Source organism: Tachypleus tridentatus, chromosome 9 (genome assembly GCF_004210375.1).
Source record: "Tachypleus tridentatus isolate NWPU-2018 chromosome 9, ASM421037v1, whole genome shotgun sequence".
In the NCBI taxonomy this organism is placed as follows: domain Eukaryota; kingdom Metazoa; phylum Arthropoda; class Merostomata; order Xiphosura; family Limulidae; genus Tachypleus; species Tachypleus tridentatus.
This window is the reverse complement of record NC_134833.1, coordinates 159,731,422-159,756,980: the sequence shown is the minus strand read 5'-3', so window position 1 is coordinate 159,756,980 and position 25,559 is coordinate 159,731,422. Positions and strand designations below refer to the sequence as shown.

The 25,559-nt window shown below is 35.1% G+C and overlaps 1 protein-coding gene and 1 long non-coding RNA gene across 8 annotated transcripts in view; one reads left to right on the top strand and one right to left on the bottom strand.

Annotated features, from left to right (window-relative positions):
- Positions 1 to 11,023, top strand: part of LOC143226804 (C-1-tetrahydrofolate synthase, cytoplasmic-like) — a 49,783-nt gene extending 38,760 nt beyond the window's left edge. For 2 of the 3 annotated variants that reach the window (XM_076458237.1, XM_076458236.1), the window contains 5 exons: positions 52 to 152; positions 905 to 1,082; positions 1,959 to 2,066; positions 4,160 to 4,312; positions 6,635 to 11,023. In XM_076458237.1, coding sequence (XP_076314352.1) covers positions 52 to 152; positions 905 to 1,082; positions 1,959 to 2,066; positions 4,160 to 4,312; positions 6,635 to 6,724 — 630 coding nt within the window. In that variant the 3' untranslated portion in view covers positions 6,725 to 11,023. The remainder of the gene's footprint in view (positions 1 to 51; positions 153 to 904; positions 1,083 to 1,958; positions 2,067 to 4,159; positions 4,313 to 6,634) is intronic. The other variant, XR_013014743.1, reaches the window with a different exon arrangement.
- LOC143226806 (uncharacterized) overlaps positions 1 to 25,559 on the bottom strand; it is a 95,826-nt gene that overhangs the window by 29,444 nt on the left and 40,823 nt on the right. The window contains exon 3 of one of the 5 annotated variants that reach the window (XR_013014750.1): positions 4,273 to 4,394. The exons of the other annotated variants lie outside the window; for them this stretch is intronic. This is a non-coding gene — a long non-coding RNA (uncharacterized LOC143226806). Of the gene's footprint in view, positions 1 to 4,272; positions 4,395 to 25,559 lie in introns of those variants that run through there. 5 annotated transcript variants of the gene reach the window in all.

Sequence of the window (25,559 nt, the reverse complement as noted above, 5' to 3'; positions counted from 1 at the left end):
ACTGATATTATTATTACTACATATTACTGATTGGTATTTTTCTACTTTCAGAACTTAGAACTGGTAGAAAAGGGATTTTGTAATTTGGCAAAACAGTTAGAAAATGCTCAGAGCTTTGGAGTTCCTGTAATTGTAGCTGTTAACAGATTTTCGTAAGTCATCAGAGTTCACACAATCTTGTATTGTGTTAAATATTTTTTGTGTTCTTTAGCCCCTCTTCCTTGCTGTTTCCTTTCATTAAGACTCTCTGGTATTTTTAAATTTGTTGCACAGTGTTTTTTTTTTCCTAACTTTATTATTTCTCTCACTGTTCATAATTTATATTTATTTCTAAATTTTCATGTAACATTTGGTTATCTTGAATAGAAGGTACAGTTCAAAGTGTTCCTGTTAGTTTATTGGTCACTTTGAGTGTGTGCAGTTGGTGTAAAAATGTTGGTTACACTATAAGAGTGAAGGTATGGTCCCACTATTTAGACAAACACAGAAGTTGGTGATTCTTACTACTGACTACCTGCTTTCTCTTTTGTCTGTCAGCTCAAAATTAGAAATGTTAATACATTTTTAGTCTTTTCCACAAAACTTCTGAAACAAAGAAAATTTGTTTGTTTTTGCTTTATTTTATCATGCTGAAGGCTGCTTCTCTACTGATGAAACAATAGATTATGAGGTATTTTGGACCAAGTATGTTCTTAAGTTAGTTTTAGTAGTTACTAATAGAATATTCTTGTTGTTTTGAAAAACCTGAGTATTCTTGTAGTGCATGTTTGTGGGGGTGGGTGTGTACATATAAAAAAAAATATATATATATATATATATCCTAACCTTAACTGTTTAATTCTGTTCCTAAGCACCTTCATGTCTCACTGTTTGAATGAAATTTAAATTGTATCTACTGAAACAGCACAGACACAGAAATGGAATTACAGCTCATAAAACAACGTACTCAAGAACTTGGGGCTTATGATGTTATTATTTGTGACCACTGGGCCAAGGGCGGTACAGGAGCTGTGGATCTAGCTGAGGCAGTTACTAGAGCAACAAGGGAATCCTCTAATTTTTGTTTTCTGTATGACCTGAAGGTAAGATTCTGAAATTTATTATGTTAATTAACAAACAGTGTATAGATTATTGATGAAATTGCTAAGATCATTCTAATAAAGTAATAATACTTTTTGTGTAGGAAATATTTCCAGTTGTGCTGTGTGTATTTGAGAAAAGGACGTAAACATTTGGTTTACCTTAATCTCAGTTAAAGATGTTCAGATCCCGATTCTTTATACATCACAAAATAAAAAAAAAACTTAGGGAGAAAAAAATTTTAAATTCCTGTTGTTTTTGTTAATTCAAACTTCAATTTTGTTGTTCATAGCTGGGCGTGGCCTGGTTGAAATGGCACAAGGCTGGCAATCTATGGGATAAAAACCCACTGCCACTCCTGCTAGCTCTTGTAGCCATAGAGTTAGTAGTCGGTGGTGTTGACTGTCTTCCTTGTAGTCCATCACTTTAAAACTATGGATGGCTGTCACAGCTAGCCTTCAGGTATCTTTGCACAAAATTCAACCAAACACACAGCTTGTTCTTCCTAATATTTAATTGTTAATGGATTGAGGTAATAGTTACAATAGGATGGTAGCTAACTTTCACGATGATGAGAAACCCACTTGAAGTAAAAATGTCTTCATAAGATGGCCGGTATGGGTATTAAAACTTTAATTAAAATAAAGTACAGAACAATGTTTCGACCTTCTTAAGTCATTAACCTGAAGATGACTTAAGATTGAAACACACATCCTGCACCTTACTTTGATTAGTGTTTTAATACCCATACCAGCCGTCTTATGAATACGGTAAAGAAATTTGGTCATACACATTTTTTTAAAGGGAGACATTCCACAAGAAATTGCACTTATTATAGATTTGACATTACTATATATAGTTGTTGTTTTGTTTTTCAGCAACCTCTTGAAGAGAAAATTTTTATCATTGCCACGAAAATGTATGGAGCTTCTAATGTTGAATTTTTACCAAAAGCTCGAGAGAAGATTGATACTTACACAAAGCAAGTATGTAAGCCTCATCTGAAACTCTTAATATTAAGTTTCTGATAGACAAGAAGATGGATGAGTTAGGTGTAGTCCGGTGTGAATTTCACAATGCATGGTTTGTAACACCTTGCCACCAAGATAAAACATGCACACGTCAGGGTTGTGAGTGGCACTATAAAGATGGTCGAATCATGGATTTGATCAGACAATAGTGCAAGGGTTGGCAGTGAGTTTTGTGGACTAGCTGTCCTCCATCTAGTCTTATCCATCCAGAAACAAACAAGGCTCGTTTTTTTAGATTTGTATGAAACACTGAACCAAATGCAAGAATGACAACTTGCCTATTTTTTAAAGCTATGCTAAAATAAGGTAACTTCTTGTAACATTCACAGAAATTAAACCAAAATTCCTCTCCCTCATCAATTTAGGTCCCAAATCCTTCCCATGATGAAAGTTTGTGCTGTAGTTTTTTTACAACAATTATAAAATGTAATACTATTACTACTAGTAGATCTATAACATAACTATTGTATGAATAAATATTTTGCATTCATGGTACTTGTAAGTATTAGAAAGTAACACAGTGGTAAAATTTGTCTCGTCCGTTTCCTGACCAGGAGAGTGTTACTATGTCTTTTCACTTGTTGTTTTTCTGACAGTAGAAGTTGTTTATTTTTAATTTTTGAGCAAAGCTACACGAGGGCTATCTGCACTAACCGTCCCTAATTCAGCAGTGTAAGACTAGAGGGAACACAGCTAGTCATCACCACCCACTGCCAACTCTTGGGCTACTCTTTTACCAACGAATAGTGGGATTGACCATCACCTTGTAATGCCCCCACGGCTGAAAGGGCGAGCACGTTTGGTGCAACAGGAATTCAAACCCGCGATCCTTACATTGTGAATTGAATGCTTTAACCACCTAGGCAGGTCGTGCCCAACATTGCAAGTACCTATCCAAGTTGTATGAAACTTAGAACCACCTTTCTGAATACTTTAAACAGTTTTTTGAAAACAATTTGAAAATACGTCCTATAGCCTGGTTTCCAGTACTTTAAATGTTCCATTTTCAATTAGTTAATAATCATTAGAACCATACTTTTCATACTTGATTTTAATGTATGAAGTAGTAGCCACTTTTGATTATAAATCGTTTAAAAACAATTGCTGTAGAAACTGATAGAGCTTTATTGGTGACCTAAGACCTGATTTTTACAAATATTGTCAGGTCACACTAAGTAACAATATTTTTGGTCAAAATTACTTTGTATAATAACCTACTGTCTTTCTAATAAATAAGATTCTTCACTTGTGTGAGTTGTTTGAATGTGGTACATTTGATAATCAATAAATTTTTGTGATCAACAAACGGCTTTTTTGCTGTTTGTGCGTACCTCTCAAAATACGAGGATTGAGTCAGTGAACAATATATTTGACACCACTTAGGTTCAGTGTAAATTGCTGTCTAAACACATTGTAGTCAGAATCACAGGATACACTTGACAATTTTCATACTCAGTAATTTACTGAGTCGTGTTTACATCAAAAGATGTGTTATATCTCAGTTAAATTACAAGATTTCATTACTTTTGTGGAAATAAATTGTGTTGTGTATTTGAATGGAACTCCCTTAACACAAGACACATTTTTAAATATGTGCATTATGTACAAAATAACCAAAAGAACAAGTCAAATCATTCATAAGTCACTGTACCCAACATTCCCTTGTCTCCATTCTGTGAGATTTCATCGCTTGGCACATTTGTTTATAATCTGTATTAATTAGTTATTATTGAAACTTTTATCAAAAAAGCTAAATGCAGATAAAAACTAAAATTCAAAATGGAACTCGATGTCAATCATGAATTTAAAAAAATCTGATTAGAGATGTCCACTGCCATATATCAGTACACCAGAGAAATTAAAACATAATGTATATTATATCATCAGTTGGATACATTGTTGTTAATGGCAAGTCTAGCCATATTGAAGATAGTTTCAATTAATTTATGGATAAGAAATCATCAGTGAGAGTAAATTTGATTATTGTTCTTTATTTGCTGATAAATATTAATTAATTAATTAATTTTATTAACACTTGCATGTTTTAGGGTCTGAATGACCTTCCCGTATGTATGGCCAAGACTCATTTGTCACTGACAGGTGATCCTACCATCAAAGGTGCACCTTCTGGATTCACACTGTCTATCACAGACGTAGGAGCCAGCGTTGGAGCAGGGTTCATTTATCCTTGGGTCGGAAAGGTAAGTCAGCTTAAGAAAAACAAACCACACTGACCATTGACCACTACCACTGAAACTAATGTTGTGGTTGAAAGTGGAAAACCTGTATAGGAGGTTGGGAAATAACATTTTAAAAATGTGTACTTTGTAGTTTTATGTTCTTGAGTTTACTAAAAACATTATTACCTATATATCAATTGCTTAACTTACCTTAAAACATTTTGTACTGTTTTCACGTAATAAAACGTATGCTATCAACTATGTACAGCTTGGTCCAATCACAAAGTGCCATACAATGGTAATTATGCTATAATTAAATGTTAGTAGATTTATGCTCGTGTTCTGGACAATGTAGTAACTCTACACAAGCACTCCTAAAGTGTCTCTCTAAAGTATTGTTTAGTGTTAGAACGTTGATGGTTATAGAATCAATTATATTTCAGTGATATATTGACAGCTTCGCTTCAGTGTTAGGCAGGTTTAAACCACTTCTTTTGTTAGTATGTTGTAAACTACTTGGGAAATTGAAATTATAGCTTAGTATAGGAATTATCTAACTTGCATATCATTTGTACTTATTTAACCTGTTATGTTTATGACTAAAACGTTTGTTCTGTTATAAGTAGAAACTGGATTACTTTTGTCAATTACACTATAACACAATTTTGTTCCTGGATGGTATACGTTATTTCTTAATTGCTTATGTTCTAAAAGTACAGAAAATGGCCATAATTCCCTTCAAACTTTGCTTTTCTGACTTGGATAATGAAATTTAGAAATTAATCTATTTTATATGTAAAAATGGGCAAATTTGCACATTTTCATTTACATAAGGTCTGAATAAAACAACATATGAATCAATATTTACATGTATTTATACTAAAGTTATACAAAAATGTTTAAAAGTGAGTAGGTTTTCGAGATTTGTGACTGTAATGTAAATCACTTTCATGTATCAGTCCACAAATATAGTCTCCTATCATGTTTTCCTTATACCCTCCCAGGTCACAAAAGCAAAGTTTGAAGAGAAAAATAAGTCTTTTTCATTTACTTTAATCATAAGTAATTGAGAAACAACACTTTCTGTCCAGGAACAAGAAAAAGTAAAAATTTTATTACATAGTGTTTTTTTATTGTTTCAAATAACTTCCATTAATGGCTAATTCTTTAAGTATGTTTTAACCATTTTAAACCATCATGCAGAGATGTAAAACGTGTGTTAATATAAGATAGAGATTAGCAGATTTACAATGTGATATCGTGGTCTAGATGTGTTTATGACAGAAGGTTCTAGTTAGCATCTGATTGTATTCATTGTTCTGATAAGTATTTGGTACAACCATGATAAATGCTTGTAATGATCTATTCCTAATCTTCTAATTGATAACAAAAGTGTGTATTTTTAAATCATTGTTGGTTCTATGCTAGAAATTCTTTAATTTCCTGAAAACATTGTTGAAAGTTCAATAATTATCCTGGAAATTTTTCATCCAAGTATTGTGGGATCCTGTATGTATCCCTGGTATACAAGATTGATCACCTGTAAAAGGTGAAGGAGCAGTTACTCTGTATTTGTTACTTATCAGCAATGTCATGGCTATTGCTGTAGTGGTATTTAGATAGAACAACTTGGTCTGCCACATTCCATGGTGTATTAGTATTTATTAGGAATTCTTCCCACCTCCCCTTTGAATTATACTTCTAAAAATACAGAAGTCTGTGAAGTACATGTAACTGTTGACAATTATTGAGGGTTCCACTACCTGTTTTGAACTTCTCACAAAGTAACTTAAAGATGGCGTTTTCTGTCAACTCTGAAAAGGTCATTCCACAGAACCTATTTCACCTACAGTTGTTAAGACTGAAAGTATGAGAATTTTTATATTGATAACTAAATAAAGTTTACAAAATTATTTCACGTGCTCTACCCTTTGAAGAATGATTTGATTTATTCTTTTTTCACTTTATAATAGTTTTAATTCCCAACTCTATATGTAAAACATACTTTTACGGAGTATCCAAGATTGTTTTAAAGTTAATGTTCATAACATATTAACTAATTTTCTGATGACCTGCTGTGATTCTTTGCTCATATTTGTTTGACATAACATGAATGTAATTAGAATTCTCTACTGCTTGATCAGATATAAAATTAGCTACTAGGAGTTATGTAATCACAATTCACTCACAAACTTTGTTTTTCATTGTAATTATTGTACAGTTAATAGCCATATACTTGTGGGTTCTTGCTGGCCAGTGTTTGTCCAGAATTGTACTATACAACGTTTTTAACAATTACTGATAGAATTGGCCTAATTCTTTTGTTTTTGTTTTCTTTACCAGCTTCAAACCATTCCTAGCTTACCTGTTCGACCTGCATTCTATGACATGGAAATAGATGAGGATCACAAGGATGTAAAAGGATTTTTTTAACATTTAAGAATATTGGATTTAGTTGAGTAATGACTACAATCAGGCGTGTAATTGTGACAGAGCCAGGTTTTCCTGCCATTTGTTCACAAGTAACTTGAGAAAATAGTTGTCAACACAGTAAATAAGGAATGTCTTAGTTGTTGCACATCTGTTACAAATTACCATAGTTACAAGGGAAACTTTTATGGACAATATAAATTTGTGGTTCCTTTTTGTTTTCTATCTCTTGCTCTGTCCATATATAGCTTGGTTCTTGTACTTTCTTTCTTAAAAATTCCAATGGAATTGTTTGTATAATGAATTACATATAATAATGGAATATTTCAACCATTAGAAAATTTTCAGTCAATGTCCGGTTCTATCTTGTTGCAACATAAGTAACTTCATCTACTAGATGGTAGGAAGACTCAGAGGGTGTTCTTTAAAACTGAAAGAAATCTGTAAGTATAACTTCATCTGGTTGTCAGTATCCTTGGGTGTAAATTACTTTTACTTTGTTATGGCATTCCAAATTATTGTACAAGATGCATTTTGTTGTCTTGAGTTTAAATTCCAGTCAGAAAAAATAAGTAAAAGGCTTTGTATTAGCATATATTATATAATGAATATAAAGTGTTGTTACATGTGACAAGAAATGGATTACATAAATATATATGGAGTGCAATTTAAAGCCAGCTAAACTGGTAAAATGTCCTTACAGTAGAAGTACTCGCATATAACAACTGTGCCACTAAACCATTTCATGAAAATTCTCATTGCCATGACCACATACAGGTCTTTCCTAAGGCACTGTGGTTAGAGGTTTGAGCTACCATGCAGGAGTATTCCCATATTTTACTTGCCCCAAATGCCCAATAATGAAGAATTAAAACATTTTGTTTTGTATTGCTTGTATGAAAATAAACCTGTCATTGGAAGAGGGTTCTTTATCTCTGAAGATGCTAATGAAAGAACAAGTTCTAAGTTGTTGTATGATGTTCTCATTCAAATGTTGAATTGGTTTTTTTGTAATATGGCTGTAAGTTTCTTGTTCCTTGTGATGAAAATAAATGCTTTTATAATAGTTTAAGTTAAGCATGAGCCAGAAGCAAGGACTGTTAGACAGAATGTTAATTTTGTGGTTTATATGTATTATCTTACAAAAAACTTATCTTACTGGGAAGCACTGCTTTACCAGTTTTGTTTGATTCGAAGTACACAATGTTTTGTTTTTTTTTAATTTTCAATAATTGTTGTTTCTGGAAGTTTTTTGTTTTCACATTTTTAATTCATCACTTATGTTTCACCTAAGTGTGATTATACAAGATTCACTCATATTAATGAGTGGTGATAAAAAGGGCTTTAACTAAAATATGTAACTACTGTAGCCAGTGCAACTCTGACTGTTGGTGTACACTATGTACATTGTCATAAGTAATAACGTAACTACTGTAGCCAGTGCAACTCTGACTGTTGGTGTACACTATGTACATTGTCATAAGTAATAACGTAACTACTGTAGCCAGTGCAACTCTGACTGTTGGTGTACACTATGTACATTGTCATAAGTAATGACGTAACTACTGTAGCCAGTGCAACTCTGACTGTTGGTGTACACTATGTACATTGTCATAAGTAATAACGTAACTACTGTAGCCAGTGCAACTCTGACTGTTGGTGTACACTATGTACATTGTCATAAGTAATGACGTAACTACTGTAGCCAGTGCAACTCTGACTGTTGGTGTACACTATGTACATTGTCATAAGTAATAACGTAACTACTGTAGCCAGTGCAACTCTGACTGTTGGTGTACACTATGTACATTGTCATAAGTAATGACGTAACTACTGTAGCCAGTGCAACTCTGACTGTTGGTGTACACTATGTTCATTGTCATAAGTAATAACGTAACTACTGTAGCCAGTGCAACTCTGACTGTTGGTGTACACTATGTACATTGTCATAAGTAATAACGTAACTACTGTAGCCAGTGCAACTCTGACTGTTGGTGTACACTATGTACATTGTCATAAGTAATAACGTAACTACTGTAGCCAGTGCAACTCTGACTGTTGGTGTACACTATGTACATTGTCATAAGTAATGACGTAACTACTGTAGCCAGTGCAACTCTGACTGTTGGTGTACACTATGTACATTGTCATAAGTAATAACGTAACTACTGTAGCCAGTGCAACTCTGACTGTTGGTGTACACTATGTACATTGTCATAAGTAATGACGTAACTACTGTAGCCAGTGCAACTCTGACTGTTGGTGTACACTATGTACATTGTCATAAGTAATAACGTAACTACTGTAGCCAGTGCAACTCTGACTGTTGGTGTACACTATGTACATTGTCATAAGTAATGACGTAACTACTGTAGCCAGTGCAACTCTGACTGTTGGTGTACACTATGTTCATTGTCATAAGTAATAACGTAACTACTGTAGCCAGTGCAACTCTGACTGTTGGTGTACACTATGTACATTGTCATAAGTAATAACGTAACTACTGTAGCCAGTGCAACTCTGACTGTTGGTGTACACTATGTACATTGTCATAAGTAATAACGTAACTACTGTAGCCAGTGCAACTCTGACTGTTGGTGTACACTATGTACATTGTCATAAGTAATATTCTTCATGACCATTAAGCCTAAAAGTAAAAGTTTTAAATGTTTGTATAGGTTATTCACAGAAAGGACAGTTAATACTCCATCAGTTTGTCTACACAACCTTATTTTAAATACTGTATTCATTTATGGATTGTTTCATGTAACAAGAAAACAAAATGCAAGATTGAAATCACATCTGAGGTGCAGGGTTTTGCAAAATTCACCAAAAAAAACCAGTTTGAAAGAGCTTTCTTCCATTTACTGCGAGTTAAATGTATAAATATTGCAAAAATTGCCCTCTAGAGCTGGTGCAGGAGTTTTGGTTACATACATAGATACTCACATGCAAACTACATCTATTGAAGAAAGAAGATAGTCAAATCCTACTATTCAAAGAGTTGGTGACAGGTAGTGTGGACAAGCTTTCCTCTCTCTGGTCTGTTTCTTTTAAAATTAGTAGCTTTGTGTGAAAACTCAACCCAAATAATCCAACTTTCACCCTGCACTAAGAGTAGTGGGTTTGGTCCCTAACAGATATTCTAACTCAAATAAAATTGAAGTATTTGAAACAGCTATTACTACACTCATTATTATAAGGTGGAAGTGAAGCAATTTCCAAATTTACTCTTTGATATAAGATGCAGTCTTTCCATGGGTCAGCAGTAAGTCTAGGCTATACATTTAAAATATATTGAGGATAAGATGCAGTCTTTCCATGGGTCAGCAGTAAGTCTAGGCTATACATTTAAAATATATTGAGGAGCTATGCCAGATGTGTAGGTATAGCACAGGTAGTCAGTTATTTTCCTCTGTGCTAGAGAGCCCTGCATAGCCATGTGGTTATGATACTCGACTCGCAACCTGAGGGTCAAAGGTTTGAATCCCTGTCCTATGAAACATGCTTGCCCTTTCAGCCATTTAGGGAATTATAATGTGATGATTAGTCCCACTATCCATGGATAAATGAATAGCCCAAGTAGTTATGATGACTAGCTGCCTTCTGTCTTTTGCTCCTAAATTAGGGACAGCTAGTGTTCAGGGAGCTTTGCATGAGATTCAAAACAAGTAAAATTTTCTTTCAAAGTATAAAAACCACATTATAAATACTTTAGAGACCTTAATATAAATTTCTGCCCATTTGAAAGCAGTAGCAAAAGATGCCTATAAAACAGTGTTAAAATTAACACTAAAGTTTAAAAGAAGTTATTTACCACTCATAACCAATAACTGTAGAATGTACAACTATATAGATCATGGATAACCTGAATGAAAGATTTGAACACTGTTAATATAATCATCATGAGGTTCACAAAACCCAAATTATTATCCATAACCCAATATTTGACTTAAGTTATTTTGGTAGTGTTGCTTACAAGTGCTGATAGAGGACAATGAATAATGATAGTACGATAAATAATACATATGTTATATTATTTTTGTTGGGCTTTATATTATAAAACAAATTTCCATAAAATATATCAGTTACACTAACCTTCTTGTTAGTGAGTACTGGAACATAATTGACATGTTTATATGTGTTGACTACTTTCCTTGTTGTTGTTACTGCAATGCTCACACTATTATATGTCAATTTGCTTTTATTATTGAAATGTTGCCTAAGAAAAAATCAAAATATTTGCTATCAGTTGTCTAAATGTACTTATGCAGTTTATTAAAGAAATTAATAAAAGTCTTGTATTAATGTTGTCATTATAGTGTGTTCATGAGGTATCAAACCACAGAAATAATATGGATTACACAGCTATTATCATGAACTCGTAGTTTTGTATTAAACTCTTCCAAAACACAATAATTTTGTTATTAGCCTTTAAATATGTGAGGGTTAGGTGTGTGTCTACTTTATGTCATTGTGTGCCTTATAGGGTAGTGGGTTTGAATCAAATGCTCAACGTTCCTGCTGTGAGGACGTTATAGAGTGAGCATCAGTTGCACTATTGGCAGTGGGTGCTGCCTCTCCTAACTTAGGGCGCAGATGGCCTTTGTGCAACATTGCACAAAATTCAAACCAAACCCAGTGGTTACCATGCTGGAATTTGAATTTGAAGTTGCATGGTTCGTATCCCTTTACCACAAAAAAGTTTTTTTTTTAAATCACGCTCCACTGTTTGAAGTGGGGCCACATTAAGAGAGTGACGGTCACATCTCGCCATTTGGCTTGTTAATAATTGGCGGTAAGTGATGCTAACTATCAGCCTTGTGCGACAGTTAGCACGCAAACAAACAATTAAATAACATATTATGGCAACTTTAGTACACCCTAAGCGTTAGCTAAAAATCATATCACCCCTACTCCGTAGCCCAGGTCTTACCGAACGTTGTTTATTGTACCACTCTCACGTACATTCTTACTAAATGTTGTGACCCACAAGCTAAGGCGATCCACACCAAGTCTTACTGCTCAGGTTTATGTTCCATCTAGTTATAATGAATGCTGAAATCCCCTCACAGTGACAGAATAGCAAGTTCGAATCTTTATAACCTTAAGATTCTAGGTCAGCTTCCGGTCAGTTACCTCTTCCTTTCTTTGTGAACCTGACTATGACCGAAGAAGGTCGAAACGTTGTTCGCTCCTCTACGTAAAAAATTTTCTCAACCCAAACTAGTCGTGTTTACATATATATATATTATACTCTAGAAAGTTATAAAATAAGAGGACCCGCGATCGAATCCCAATCAACGCAGAAGTAGCACTTCTCCAACGTTCTCTAAAGAGGACAGCAGATTGTCATTTAAAAACTTAGAACAATATACGTACTAGTCAGTAATTATCATTTGTTAATAATTACACTTGAGTTATCAAATCACGAAGATTTGTATCCGACCACCGTAATCTTATCGTAATTACAAGTTTTAAAAGAATAAATTTGTAACTGAAACATTTCATATTTTGGTCAGTGCCGACATAAATGTTATTTTATGAATCGCATTAGTAAATCAAATCTCCGAGTTCCTGGAAAATATCCACAATACTGTTTACAAATTCGAAGATGCGTTCAGGGATTTCGCTGTCCATTAAAGACAAGAAAAACTCTAAATTAACTTAGATTATTCTTAATAGTTCTAAACACGTGATTATCTAATCGAACATTTCTTTATAATAACGGTTCAATCTGACTTTGTATCATTACAATACAGTGTTATCAGTATTGTATTGTTCACGATACATGTGTAGTTTCTAACTCCATTGTATCAACAATATAAATTCGTTGCTGGAACATATTTTTGTAACAAGCGCCACTTAAAGAATTTGTACTACAAGGAAAGTGTTCCTACTGTAACCTCGCATGCGAGTTTCAGAATTGTGACACAAAAGAACTGTCATAGATTAAAACAAAATCTCTGTTAAAACCAGTTTTACATACAATGTAATAATTATAAGATAATTAATTACATGCTTAAAGTACATACTCGCGTGACGTCAAGTTCTCAAGAAGCTGAGAAGTAATGTGAGGGTCCACGTGTACCGTTGCACGGCCCAGGGGAGTTTTATGGTGTAATATGACGTGCGTATGGCTGGTACACTTCCTACCGCCCACGATTCCTTATAAAAATAGCTAAATATGGCTGTATAGGAACGTGTTTATGCATCATTATATTATCTTGATAAAGCATAGCTTTCTCAAGTACGCTCTAAAAACTTATTACACCCAGCACGTGTCTGTGATATTTAACTTTGCTTTAAGTAAAGAGTGAGGTACGAAAACGACTTCCAGCCTACTTTGATTTCAGCCATTGTCAATTAAGAGTTGACTATTTTTGTCGGATTACATTATGATCAGAGAATAGGGTTAACAAGTATCATGTTTATAGTTGTAGTCACAGTTCATATTATTCGCAATGTTATGTTTGGTTATAGTGAAAATTTCTCCCCGAGTGTTATGGTCGTGTTCACGGTGGGCGATTCTCCTTGGTGTACCACCTGTATTTGTGACGTTCAGTTAATGTCTTTATGTGACGTTCAGTTAATGTCTTTACATCCCACATTGACCATGACTGAAACACATCGATTTATCTTACTGAAACTCAAAGGTCATTATTTTTTGAAATGACACCACTCGTATCTTTCAATGTTAGTAATTGTTCACAATAAATTATAATCTCTCCTCGCTTAACAATGGTAGATATACAGAACATCACACCAAACAAGGTTGGTGGTCGTACAGTGACATGATGTATCGTAGTTTAACACTGCGATAAGTACAATTATGTTCAAAGGGCAACAAATGGATCTGTACGAGACACTATTGATTTCTTTTATCAGTGTTTTATCAATCTGTTTTCGACTTTTTAGGTTTACCAGATTTGATAAAACATTTAATGTAGCGAGATTATTTTAAAGTACGTCTTTACACGTTTGTATATGTACCATAAAACATGGCGGTTAGGGTTTGGTTTGTTTTGAATGTCGCGCAAAGCTACTCGAGGGCTATCCGCGCTGGTCGTCCCTAATTTAGCAGTGTAAGACTAGAGGGAAGGTAGCTAGTCATGACCACCCACAGCCAACTCTTGGGCGAGCCTTTTACCAACGAATAGTGGGATTGATCGTGCCATTATAACGCCCCCACGGCTGTCGTGATTTCCCACCTGCTGTAGCTCTGACCGTGTTAATACAAACTACCACGTATTTTCAGTGGAAGTGTTCTACTGAACCCTAACTTCACATATAAACATTCCAAGGAAATTCAGTAATGAAAAAATGAACGATATATAAAATAGCCATTGTTTTATTCAATTTCTTCCTATTTTTCGTTTTTGCAGAAAACGAACGGTAATTTTATTTGGTAGAAATACACTGATTTGGTGTATTGACAGATCTTTAAAACATCCAATTAGGAGTCTCATTTGGTGTAAATATAAACTACATGTCCAATGTTATTCAACAAAAACCGCTCAGTTTTTTTACCAAACCTTCGTGCACGCCTACGCAAAAAATAACGTGAGCTCGCAGCCTAAAATGTTTCACTTCACCTGCTTTCCGTATTTTGTCAGTTCAATTACAGACGGCCGAAGCTATTCGACTGTTTGTTTTGAATTTCGCACAAAGCTACTCGAGGGCTATCTGTGCTAGCCGTCTCTAATTTAGCAGTGTTAGACTTGAAGGAAGGCAGCTAGTCATCACCACCCACCGCCGACTCTTGGGCTACTCTTTTACCAACGAACAGTGGGATTAACTGTCACATTATAACGCTCCCACGGGCGAGCATGTTTGGTGCGGCGGAGATTCAAACCCGCGACCCTCAGATTATCAAACGCCTTAACCCACCCGACCATGCCGGGCCATGAAAGTGCTTGCAAATACATAAGAATTGGTTAGGCCAAGCAAATTAAATTATCAATTTCTACATCATGTTTTCTAAACGATCATGCACGTGGACAGGTATTGTTAAATGGCAACTTTTAAACAAAAATATGATAAATTTTATGAAAATCTACTAAGTAAAGGCCGTTTAGCGGCAAGTGATATTAGCTTAAACAGCGTAAATAAGAATGCTTTATACGGTTGTACACATTGCACGCAGATCGTAACAATGAGCTGTTATTCTAACTTCCATGGGGTTACTGTAAAGGGGCTCGACACAGACTTGTGATTAAGGCCCACTCGACTCGTAGTTTGAGGGTCGCAGGTTCGAATCCCTGTCACACCAAACATGTCCCTTCAGTCGTAGGGGGCGTTAAATTGTGACGATCAATCCCACTATTCGTTGATAAAAGAGCAGTCCAAAGGTTGGCGGTAGGTGTTGATGACTAGCTGCCTTCCCTCTAGTTTTACACCGCTAAATTAGAGACAGCTAGCGCAGATAGCCCTCGGGTAGTTTTGCCCGAAATTCAAACAAACCAAATACTGTCTTAGATAGGAACAAGCACCACCTATATCTCAAAGAATCTGATTGGTTCTTTAAAGCAAAAGTCTGTTATAAATGATAATGTCGCAATCATAAAGCTAATGTTTGTTACTACCAAGCATTACTTTTTTGCTGTGGTTTGTTGGTATGTACTGACACAAAAAGCATGATATCTAATCAAAAACACTTCAGATGTGAACTAGTGGTGCGGTCAACAAACATTGAGCATAGAAATTAAATTGAAAAATTAGGGTACACTTATAGCATTGATGAGCAAATATTTGTTCATTCGTTAGCTAGGCTTAATTTGCAATCACCCGCCCAAGTTCAACAAAAAATGCAGCCTGGCTAATAATAAACGAATATTCGGTTTAAAAGTTATGAACGCTATGTAAATACAGCTACTGGTTTACTTTGTGCGCCAATTCTGATTTCCTTTAAGTCACGTGCTTCTTTTGTTGTTGTTTTTTTGGGCCGAAGTTTTTTTTTCCACATCTGAGATGTTTTTAACTAGATCTAAATTATCTAAATTATATTCAACGACTGATCCACAAAATTAACATGGTAAACATTAAATGAACTTACTGGGCATCTCATGATGACAAGATTGGTTGGTTAGTTTGGTGTTTTATGGTACAAAGGAGCTAGGCCATCTGCGTCTGATGACAAGAAACTCACTTGAAGTGAAGATGTATTTTAAAGAGAGTTCGTATGGGTATCCAAACTTTAACTGAAATTAAGAACAGAATAACGTTTCGACCAGCTCAGCCGTGGGAGCTTTATATGTAACAGTCAGTCGCACTATTCGTTGGGAAAAGAGCAGCCCAAGAGTTGGCGGTGAGTGGTGATGACTAGCTGCCTTCCCTCTAGTCTTACACTACAAAATTAGGGACGGCTAGCCCTTGTGGAGCTTTGCGCGACATTCAAAAAACAGACCTGCTCAGGTCATCTTCAAGTTTACAAAGAAAGTTTTCAAACTAGTAAGATAAAAGTAAAATACGTAATATGGCTTGATTTCTTAAATCTATTTGAAAATAAACTCATAGTTGTAAAACAAAAATTTAGAGAAAATTATATAAGTGTAAGAATTTGTTGGCTTTTATGTATCACTTTTCACGTACTTGTTTACTGTTACTGGACTATGTGCATTTTCTTGCAACTGAATAAAACGTATTTATTTGTTTATTCTTGTTTTTCTTCCTTTGTTGTATTGAAAAACCTTGGCAAGTTGTTTTTATTTCATGATCGTATAAATGAAAACATTATTTCATCACGTAACTCTTAACATATATTTAGACTTTTGAAAATGATACAAAGCTTGTCGGTTGCTTTACTATTCCTAATCTGCACTTCGTTAGGGTTAGTAACAGTTGCTAATTCCCACTTCATTAGGGTTAGTAACAGGTACTTTACTCTCCCTAATCCACACATCGCTGGGTTAGTAACACTCACTTTACTATCCCTAATCCGCACTTCGTTAGGTTTAGTAACAGTCGCTAATTCCCACACTGTTAGGGTTAGTAAGACTCACTTTACTCTTCCTAATCCGCACTTCGCTAGGTTTAGTAACAGTTGCTAATTCCCACACTGTTAGGGTTAGTAAGACTCACTTTACTATCCCTAATCCACATTTCGTTAGGTTTAGTAAAGGAATCGGAAACATTTGGTTTCGTAGAGAATTACACAAAACTTTTATAATATTTTATGGCAAGAAAAACTTTCTAAACCTTTTCCTTTAACAGCTTATTTCATATGGTAACGACTGAACCGTCTTTCTTATCCTCTGTTAGTGTCATCTTTCGTGGTAACAGTTAAACTAGTACTCTGAGAACACTCAAAGAACCCATATTCAATCAAACGTCGGTGAATATGTTAAGTAACACATTTGTCTGTGCAAGTAGTAACTTATATGAAAAGAACTGCACATTTAAAAGTTAATTTGGTGAAAATGATTCGTTTTGTAACGTGGTTTGTTTGTTTCATCAGTCTGGTAGCATCGACTTCGTATTGTGTTGTCAGTAACCAGCTTTCCTGACAAAGACTTTTGCTTCCTGTCCTTTGTTATCTTTCTATACAGAACATTCAGGCCTGGCATAGCTTGGTGGTTAAGGTACTCGGACTCGTAATCTGAGGCTCGCGGGTTCGAATTCCTGTCACACTAAACATGGTTGCCCTTTCAGCCATTGGGGCGTTATAATGTAACAGTCAATCCCACTTCTTGTTGGTAAAAGAGTTGGCGGCGGGTGGTGATGACTAGCTGCTTTCCCTCTAGTCTTACACTGCAAAATTAGGGACGGCTACCGCAGATAGCCCTCGTGTAGCTTTGCGCAGCATTTTCTCTGAACAGCAGTTCATAATTAGGGACCGCGGCAAAACAAAGAAATAAACATGTCTCTTTTGGCCTTTATTTTTATTTTCTTAACTAGATGACTGATCACTAGGGGTGTTCAAAGCACGAAGGCGGCACCACGTAATGACAAGTACTATATATATCTATATTTCCGTGATGCTTTGCGATTCAAACTTGTCACTAGGTTACAAGAAGATACAAGAGAATTTACCCAACTCCAATAATTCAAACTGTATAAGCAACACATCCACATATGGCGTAAAACAACTAATCCACTTGTAGCTAATACACACACAAGGCACTTCAAATGCATGCTACACAACGTTTGGTTATTGTTCTGCCCACCAATGGTATCGAAACCCGTTTGTTTTTTTTAACGTTCTAAGTCTGTAGACTTACCGCTGAGCCGCTAGAGGGTCCTATAGAATGAATGTTTTGTTTGTGTTTGAGCACAAAGCTGTGCAATGGGCTATATGTGTTCTTCTCACCACGGGTTACTTGTTTTTTTGTTTGGATTTAAATTGCTGGTTGGTAAATATTTTACTCGCCTAAATTAAACACGAGATAGATTTAACACTCTTTACGTCAAACTTTACGTACATTAAGAAAAGCACGATCTGATATATTTGCGAAACACGTTGTGACTACAATTCCTGATTATTAACACACGGTGCTGTACTCCATGGAGCTCAGATTCCGTAATTCGCGTTCCACTGCCGCCAAACAATAAAATATCGCGCTCGGAACTTTACGACTGTGGAGGCGTTATAAAAGTGACAGTCAAACGCGCTGTTTACTGTGAAAACAATGTCCCAAAAGTTATGGGTAGATGATATCAACAAGATGTCTTTCTCTTCGATATCACTCTAAAATCATGGATAGCACAAACAGCTCTTAAGTAACTGTGCGAAATCCAACAAACAATCTTTAATGAAGTAATGTCACCTTTAACGAAGTGGTATAAATTTCAGAAGGATAAAATAATGTTTACTAAAATAATAAAATATTTAGCAGGACAGAACAGCCTTTACTAGGGTAATGTAATCTTTACCAGGTTAGTATAACATTTAGTACAATAAGAAAGCCTTTATTCAGGTAATGTAATCTTTACCAGGTTAGTATAACATTTAGTACAATAAGAAAGACTTTATTCAGGTAATGTAATCTTTACCAGGTTAGTATAACATTTAGTACAATAAGAAAGACTTTATTCAGGTAATGTAATCTTTACCAGGTTAGTATAACATTTAGTACAATAAGAAAGACTTTATTCAGGTAATGTAATCTTTACCAGGTTAGTATAACATTTAGTACAATAAGAAAGCCTTTATTCAGGTAATGTAATCTTTACCAGGTTAGTATAACATTTAGTACAATAAGAAAGACTTTATTCAGGTAATGTAATCTTTACCAGGTTAGTATAACATTTAGTACAATAAGAAAGACTTTATTCAGGTAATGTAATCTTTACCAGGTTAGTATAACATTTAGTACAATAAGAAAGCCTTTATTCAGGTAATGTAATCTTTACCAGGTTAGTATAACATTTAGTACAATAAGAAAGACTTTATTCAGGTAATGTAATCTTTACCAGGTTAGTATAACATTTAGTACAATAAGAAAGACTTTATTCAGGTAATGTAATCTTTACCAGGTTAGTATAACATTTAGTACAATAAGAAAGACTTTATTCAGGTAATGTAATCTTTACCAGGTTAGTATAACATTTAGTACAATAAGAAAGACTTTATTCAGGTAATGTAATCTTTAGTAGGTTAGTATAACATTTAGTACAATAAGAAAGACTTTATTCAGGTAATGTAATCTTTACCAGGTTAGTATAACATTTAGTACAATAAGAAAGACTTTATTCAGGTAATGTAATCTTTACCAGGTTAGTATAACATTTAGTACAATAAGAAAACCTTTATTCAGGTAATGTAATCTTTAGTAGGTTAGTATAACATTTAGTACAATAAGAAAACCTTTATTCAGGTAATGTAATCTTTACCAGGTTAGTATAACATTTAGTACAATAAGAAAGACTTTATTCAGGTAATGTAATCTTTACCAGGTTAGTATAACATTTAGTACAATAAGAAAGCCTTTATTCAGGTAATGTAATCTTTACCAGGTTAGTATAACATTTAGTACAATAAGAAAGCCTTTATTCAGGTAGTGTAATCTTTACCAGGTTAGTAACAATACAATAAGAAAGACTTTATTCAGGTAATGTAATCTTTACCAGGTTAGTATAACATTTAGTACAATAAGAAAGACTTTATTCAGGTAATGTAATCTTTACCAGGTTAGTATAACATTTAGTACAATAAGAAAGACTTTATTCAGGTAATGTAATCTTTACCAGGTTAGTATAACATTTAGTACAATAAGAAAGCCTTTATTCAGGTAAGTAATCTTTCATAACATGGCAACCATAACATTCAGGTAATTTAACTATGACCATAATCCTAGTAATTTACTGGGACAGTATAACCTTTTGTAGGATAGAATAGGTAACTCATCATGGCAACCATAACACTTTTAACTATGACCACAAAACTAGTAACTCTTCGTCATGGCAACCACAACACTTTTAACTATGACCACAATCCTAGTAACTCCTCGCCATGGCAACCACAACACTTTTAACTATGACCACAAAACTAGTAACTCTTCGTCATGGCAACCACAACACTTTTAACTATGACCACAATCCTAGTAACTCCTCGCCATGGCAACCACAACACTTTTAACTATGACCACAAAACTAGTAACTCTTCGTCATGGCAACCACAACACTTTTAACTATGACCACAAAACTAGTAACTCTTCGTCATGGCAACCACAACACTTTTAACTATGACCACAAAACTAGTAACTCTTCGTCATGACAACCACAACACTTTTAACTATGACCACAATCCTAGTAACTCTTCTCATGGCAACCACAACACTTTTAACTATGACCACAAAACTAGTAACTTCTTGGCAACCGTCATGGCCACAAAACTAGTAACTCTTCGTCATGACAACCACAACACTTTTAACTATGACCACAATCCTAGTAACTCGCCATGGCAACCACAACACTTTTAACTATGACCACAAAACTAGTAACTCTTCGTCATGGCAACCACAACACTTTTAACTATGACCACAAAACTAGTAACTCTTCGTCATGGCAACCACAACACTTTTAACTATGACCACAATCCTAGTAACTCCTCGCCATGGCAACCACAACACTTTTAACTATGACCACAAAACTAGTAACTCTTCGTCATGGCAACCACAACACTTTTAACTATGACCACAAAACTAGTAACTCTTCGTCATGGCAACCACAACACTTTTAACTATGACCACAAAACTAGTAACTCTTCGTCATGGCAACCACAACACTTCGTTTAACTATGACCACAAAACTAGTAACTCTTCGTCATGGCAACCACGACACTTTTAACTATGACCATAAAACTAGTAACTCTTCGTCATGGCAGCCACAACACTTTTAACTATGACCACAAAACTAGTAACTCTTCGCCATGGCAACCACAACACTTTTAACTATGACCACAAAACTAGTAACTCTTCGTCATGGCAACCACAACACTTTTAACTATGACCACAAAACTAGTAACTCTTCGTCATGGCAACCACAACACTAGCAGCTCCTAAATACTTTGACCACAAGACAAGTAACTCCTCACCATGGCAACCACTACACTTTTAATTACGACCATAACACAAGTAACTCCTCACCATGGCAACCACAACACCAGCAGCTCCTGAATACGTTGATCACAAACCTAGTAGTTCCTCACAGCAGTAATTTAGAAACAAAAAGAAAACATGCTCAAAGTTCCACAGAATACAGTATTTGTTGATGAAGAACCCATTTTGAGATAAAGTTCGAAGATAGTTTGAATGGGTGATTCAATTCATCTTCAAACTTTAATTAAAGTAAAATAAGAAAATCAATAAGTGGTTAGTTTATCGTTATAAATTTTAGCTGTAAAACATATACAGGGTGTTCGGAAAGTCACTGTGCACTTATATATATATTAACAGACATGTTTCAATATAGAATACAGGAGGTAAATATGAATGACAATTTTAAACAATGTTGAAAGTGACCCCCGTTGACATCAATACAGGCTTGGATCCTTCTTATTTTGTTTCTAAACACCGCTATCAGTTGCTGGCTTGAAATAGACTGAATAGACACATGATTACAAAACTGCACAGTGACTTTCCAAACACCCTGTATTTATAAGGTGTGTTACTATAGGGTGTTTATTCAAACTGAAACTTTATTATATTGAACTCGAAACTCTTGTATTGGGATTTCACTCCAGATCTTAAGTTGGCTAATTTTATATAAACTTTTAATAAGCTACAGAAATTTCCGTTCTTTAAATAAGCTGTTTAAATGTGTTATATTGTGTCTCGATATTATTTTGTTAGTCGAATCTTATTACATTCAGGAGTTGTTTGTACTATACGTAGAATATGAAATGTTTTATCTTTAAGTTAGCTACATTTACACAGGTTGTTCTGTATTTAGATGAATCATATTTGTTTGAAGTAATTTCTTTGTATCTAAAGAGGTCTTATTGTGTGGAGGTAGGTCGTCTTCGATTTAGCTTACGTTTTGTTTAAATGAACCGTTTTGCGTTTGGAAGAATTGCTTTATATTAAAATGAAAGTTACTATATTCAATTGAATCGTGTTGTGCTGACGGAGCACCACTCTGACATCTGAAGCTGGATCTGAGAACTGTCAGTTCAAAAACTAAAAATATGCACATAAAAATAACTCAGTTAATTAACTCCCAGAGTTAAGTATATTCATCACAAAACTTTTAAAGTATCAGAAAATATTCTGGCTATTTGTGACCCCTTCCTCTATCTATGGCAGAAGTCCATCACATCGTCCAGAACACACACACACATTATGTCACTCTCCTTCAGGATCTGGCTTCAGACACCGTGCGACCGCTGTGGTCAGAAGCAGGTGTTAGAGAGTTAACATTTTAAAATGTTCTTCTCATACGTCACGTGGCTAGTAAAGCACAAAAAGCCAGGCATGAATAAGTGGTTAGGGCGCTTGACTGGTTCTTTGAGGGTCGCAGGTTCGAATCCTCGTTCCAACAAACACGCTCGCCCCTTATACGTTATAATGTTACGGTTAGTTCCACTGTTCGTTAGTAAAATGGTAGCCCAAATGTTGATGATGGGTGGTGGTGACTAGCTACCTCCCCTCTAGTTTTTCACTGCTAAATTATGGACAGCTAGTTCAGGCAGCCCTTGTGTAGCTTTGCGCAAAATATAAAGTAAAACACTTAACGAAATACATATTGCAATTGCATTACGCTTTTAAAACATACACATATTGAAGGCGTATTGTTTACATAATATACAAATATTATATCATTTATTATCATTTATTATCTATTTATGTTGACAGTATAGAATGTATGAAAGGTGCTGAAAAACAAGACTGGTGGTATTATAGTGCAGTTAGATATATTAAATAAATAAGATATACAATCTCAAACTTTAATATTAGTGACTTGTATTTAGTACACAGTTGTTTTGTTGGTCTTTGTGCTTAACTTATAGAAAGTTGAGCTGCGTGTTTTCTCTCGCTGTTAATGTGTATTCAGTTTAGCTTTAATAGTATAGTCTCAAATAATTAGTTTATGTGTATTCAGTTTAGCTTTAATAGTATAAAGAGTCTCAAATAATTAGTTTCATTTTTGAATTTAAAATGACTAATGGACTATAAACTGGAAACTACCCGGTGAGGTCTTAACTCACAGCTGACAAACTCGGACGGTGCTACACAATTTCACACTACACAACTGATATAAGTCCTCGCTGATGTTTGTGTCGATATATTCAGAGCATGATAATGCACCAGTTTTCAGAGAAAGCTTGTAGTAAATCCTGAGGTTATCCCGATACTCACCGTTTAAAATTGCACAACTGTACTCACCGTTTAAAATTGCACAACTCCTTAACATTCACTTGTGCAAAATATTTTTCTCCTGTTATTCCAGAAAAATGAAACCAGTGAATGTGAGAGAAGCCTCGAACGTTCTTCCAAATAAATTCTAAATACTGGATGCCTCTAGAATCTTGAGTGAGCGAGTGTGTGTGTGAAATTAATTGAGAGAAACAGGCTTTAAAGTGTTTCGTATGTAATTTTAAACTGTACCAAAGACGAATGAAAGATAAAGGTATTTACCGTAAAGTCAGAAACAACTGGTTTCAGTAGAAGGGCGTTGATAGCGCCCAATGCGAGATATAAGTTATGCACTCCACCTAAATATGTATGTATATACCCAATGACTTACAATATAATGTAATAATATATTATAATTTTTTTTAAAATAGGCATTGCACATTAAGACCATAAACACATATCATTACACATTAGTTAAATTGGTCATAACTTATCATCTTCACCTTACAAGTCGGCCCGGCATGGCCAAGCGCGTAAGGCGTGCGACTCATAATCCGAGGGTCGCGGGTTCGAGCCCGCGTCGCGCTAAACATGCTCGCCCTCCCAGCCGTGAGGGCGTTATAATGTGACGGTCAATCCCACTATTCGTTGGTAAAAGAGTAGCCCAAGAGTTGGCGGTGGGTGGTGATGACTAGCTGCCTTCCCTCTAGTCTTACACTGCTAAATTAGGGACGGCTAGCACAGATAGCTCTCGTGTAGCTTTGTGCGAAATTCCAAAACAAACAAACCCTACAAGTCGGCATTCACTGAGGGCGCATTGTACACACTACCACGAATAAGCGTTCAAGTATTTTTTTCGGACCTACAACGTGGTCTAGTGGTACGTTAACGAGGTTTATTCATAAGTAGTGAAGATTGTTGCTGTGTTATTTGAGAATTGTCGCGAAAATCCACACACACAAAAAAACTATATACCTATAGCCATCCCTGATTTACTGCTGGTATACTAGAGGGAAGGCAGTTAAAAATACTCGCCACCAACTCTTCGGCTACTCTTCACTGACCGAATAGTTGCATTTGATCTTCACTCTTATAGCGTACCCACGGTCAAAAAGTGTGGGGTGCACAGGACTCGCTAACAAGCAACCCTTGGATTCACAGTCTGGACACGCTACAATTCCCCATTGCAATTAAAGCAATCAAAAATAAACTTGTGTGGAAAAAAAAAAAAAAAACATTTTTTGTTATTTTGTTGTAAAATTATTGAATTTTCTAATGCATTAGCTAGATATTTTGTTTGTTTTTTAAGCACAAAGCTGAACAATGGGCTCTCTGTGCTAGGCCCAACACGGCATTATTGTAAGTCCTCAAAATTATCTCACAGCCAATTGTGGGAAGATATTAGCTGCAGCAATTTTTACAACGTACCACATATGCTTGTTAGTAATTTAAAAAAAACATATGTAGCACACACCCGTCCACCACAACCGTAACCAGTTTCTAGTTACACGTGTAACCACCAGTGAGCGTAATCCGTTTCATGGCGCGTGCATTGTTCGTTTTAATGCCACGATGAACAAACGTTGCTACAGAGTGGGCGACAAGCACTCAACGTATGAACGAATGAGATATGATTGTGATACATTTACGTAGTTCTAAAATCAATTTCTTTCTAAATTGCAAGCGCAATGGAAGATTTCCAGAATAGTTACCATATAACTTAAAGAGTTGTTAACATGAATCTTTGATTTGGTTATTTAAGAGACCTTTTCTCTAATACGACAATATTTAGCGAGTGTTTAATATTTTTGTCATGTGTTTTCGATATTTACCGGGGCATGATTCATAACAATTTTATTTTGTGTCTCTAAATATATACAGTGTACAATGAAGTGACATAATTTTGAGGGTGTCTGATCTAACCAGTTAGTGATAATCAGATACTTCTAGTTGATATTATTGATATATTAAAGAATGATTTGTTTTTTAAACCACGAGAGCGCTTAAATCATGTTCGTGTCTCGTATTATCACCGATACTTCATA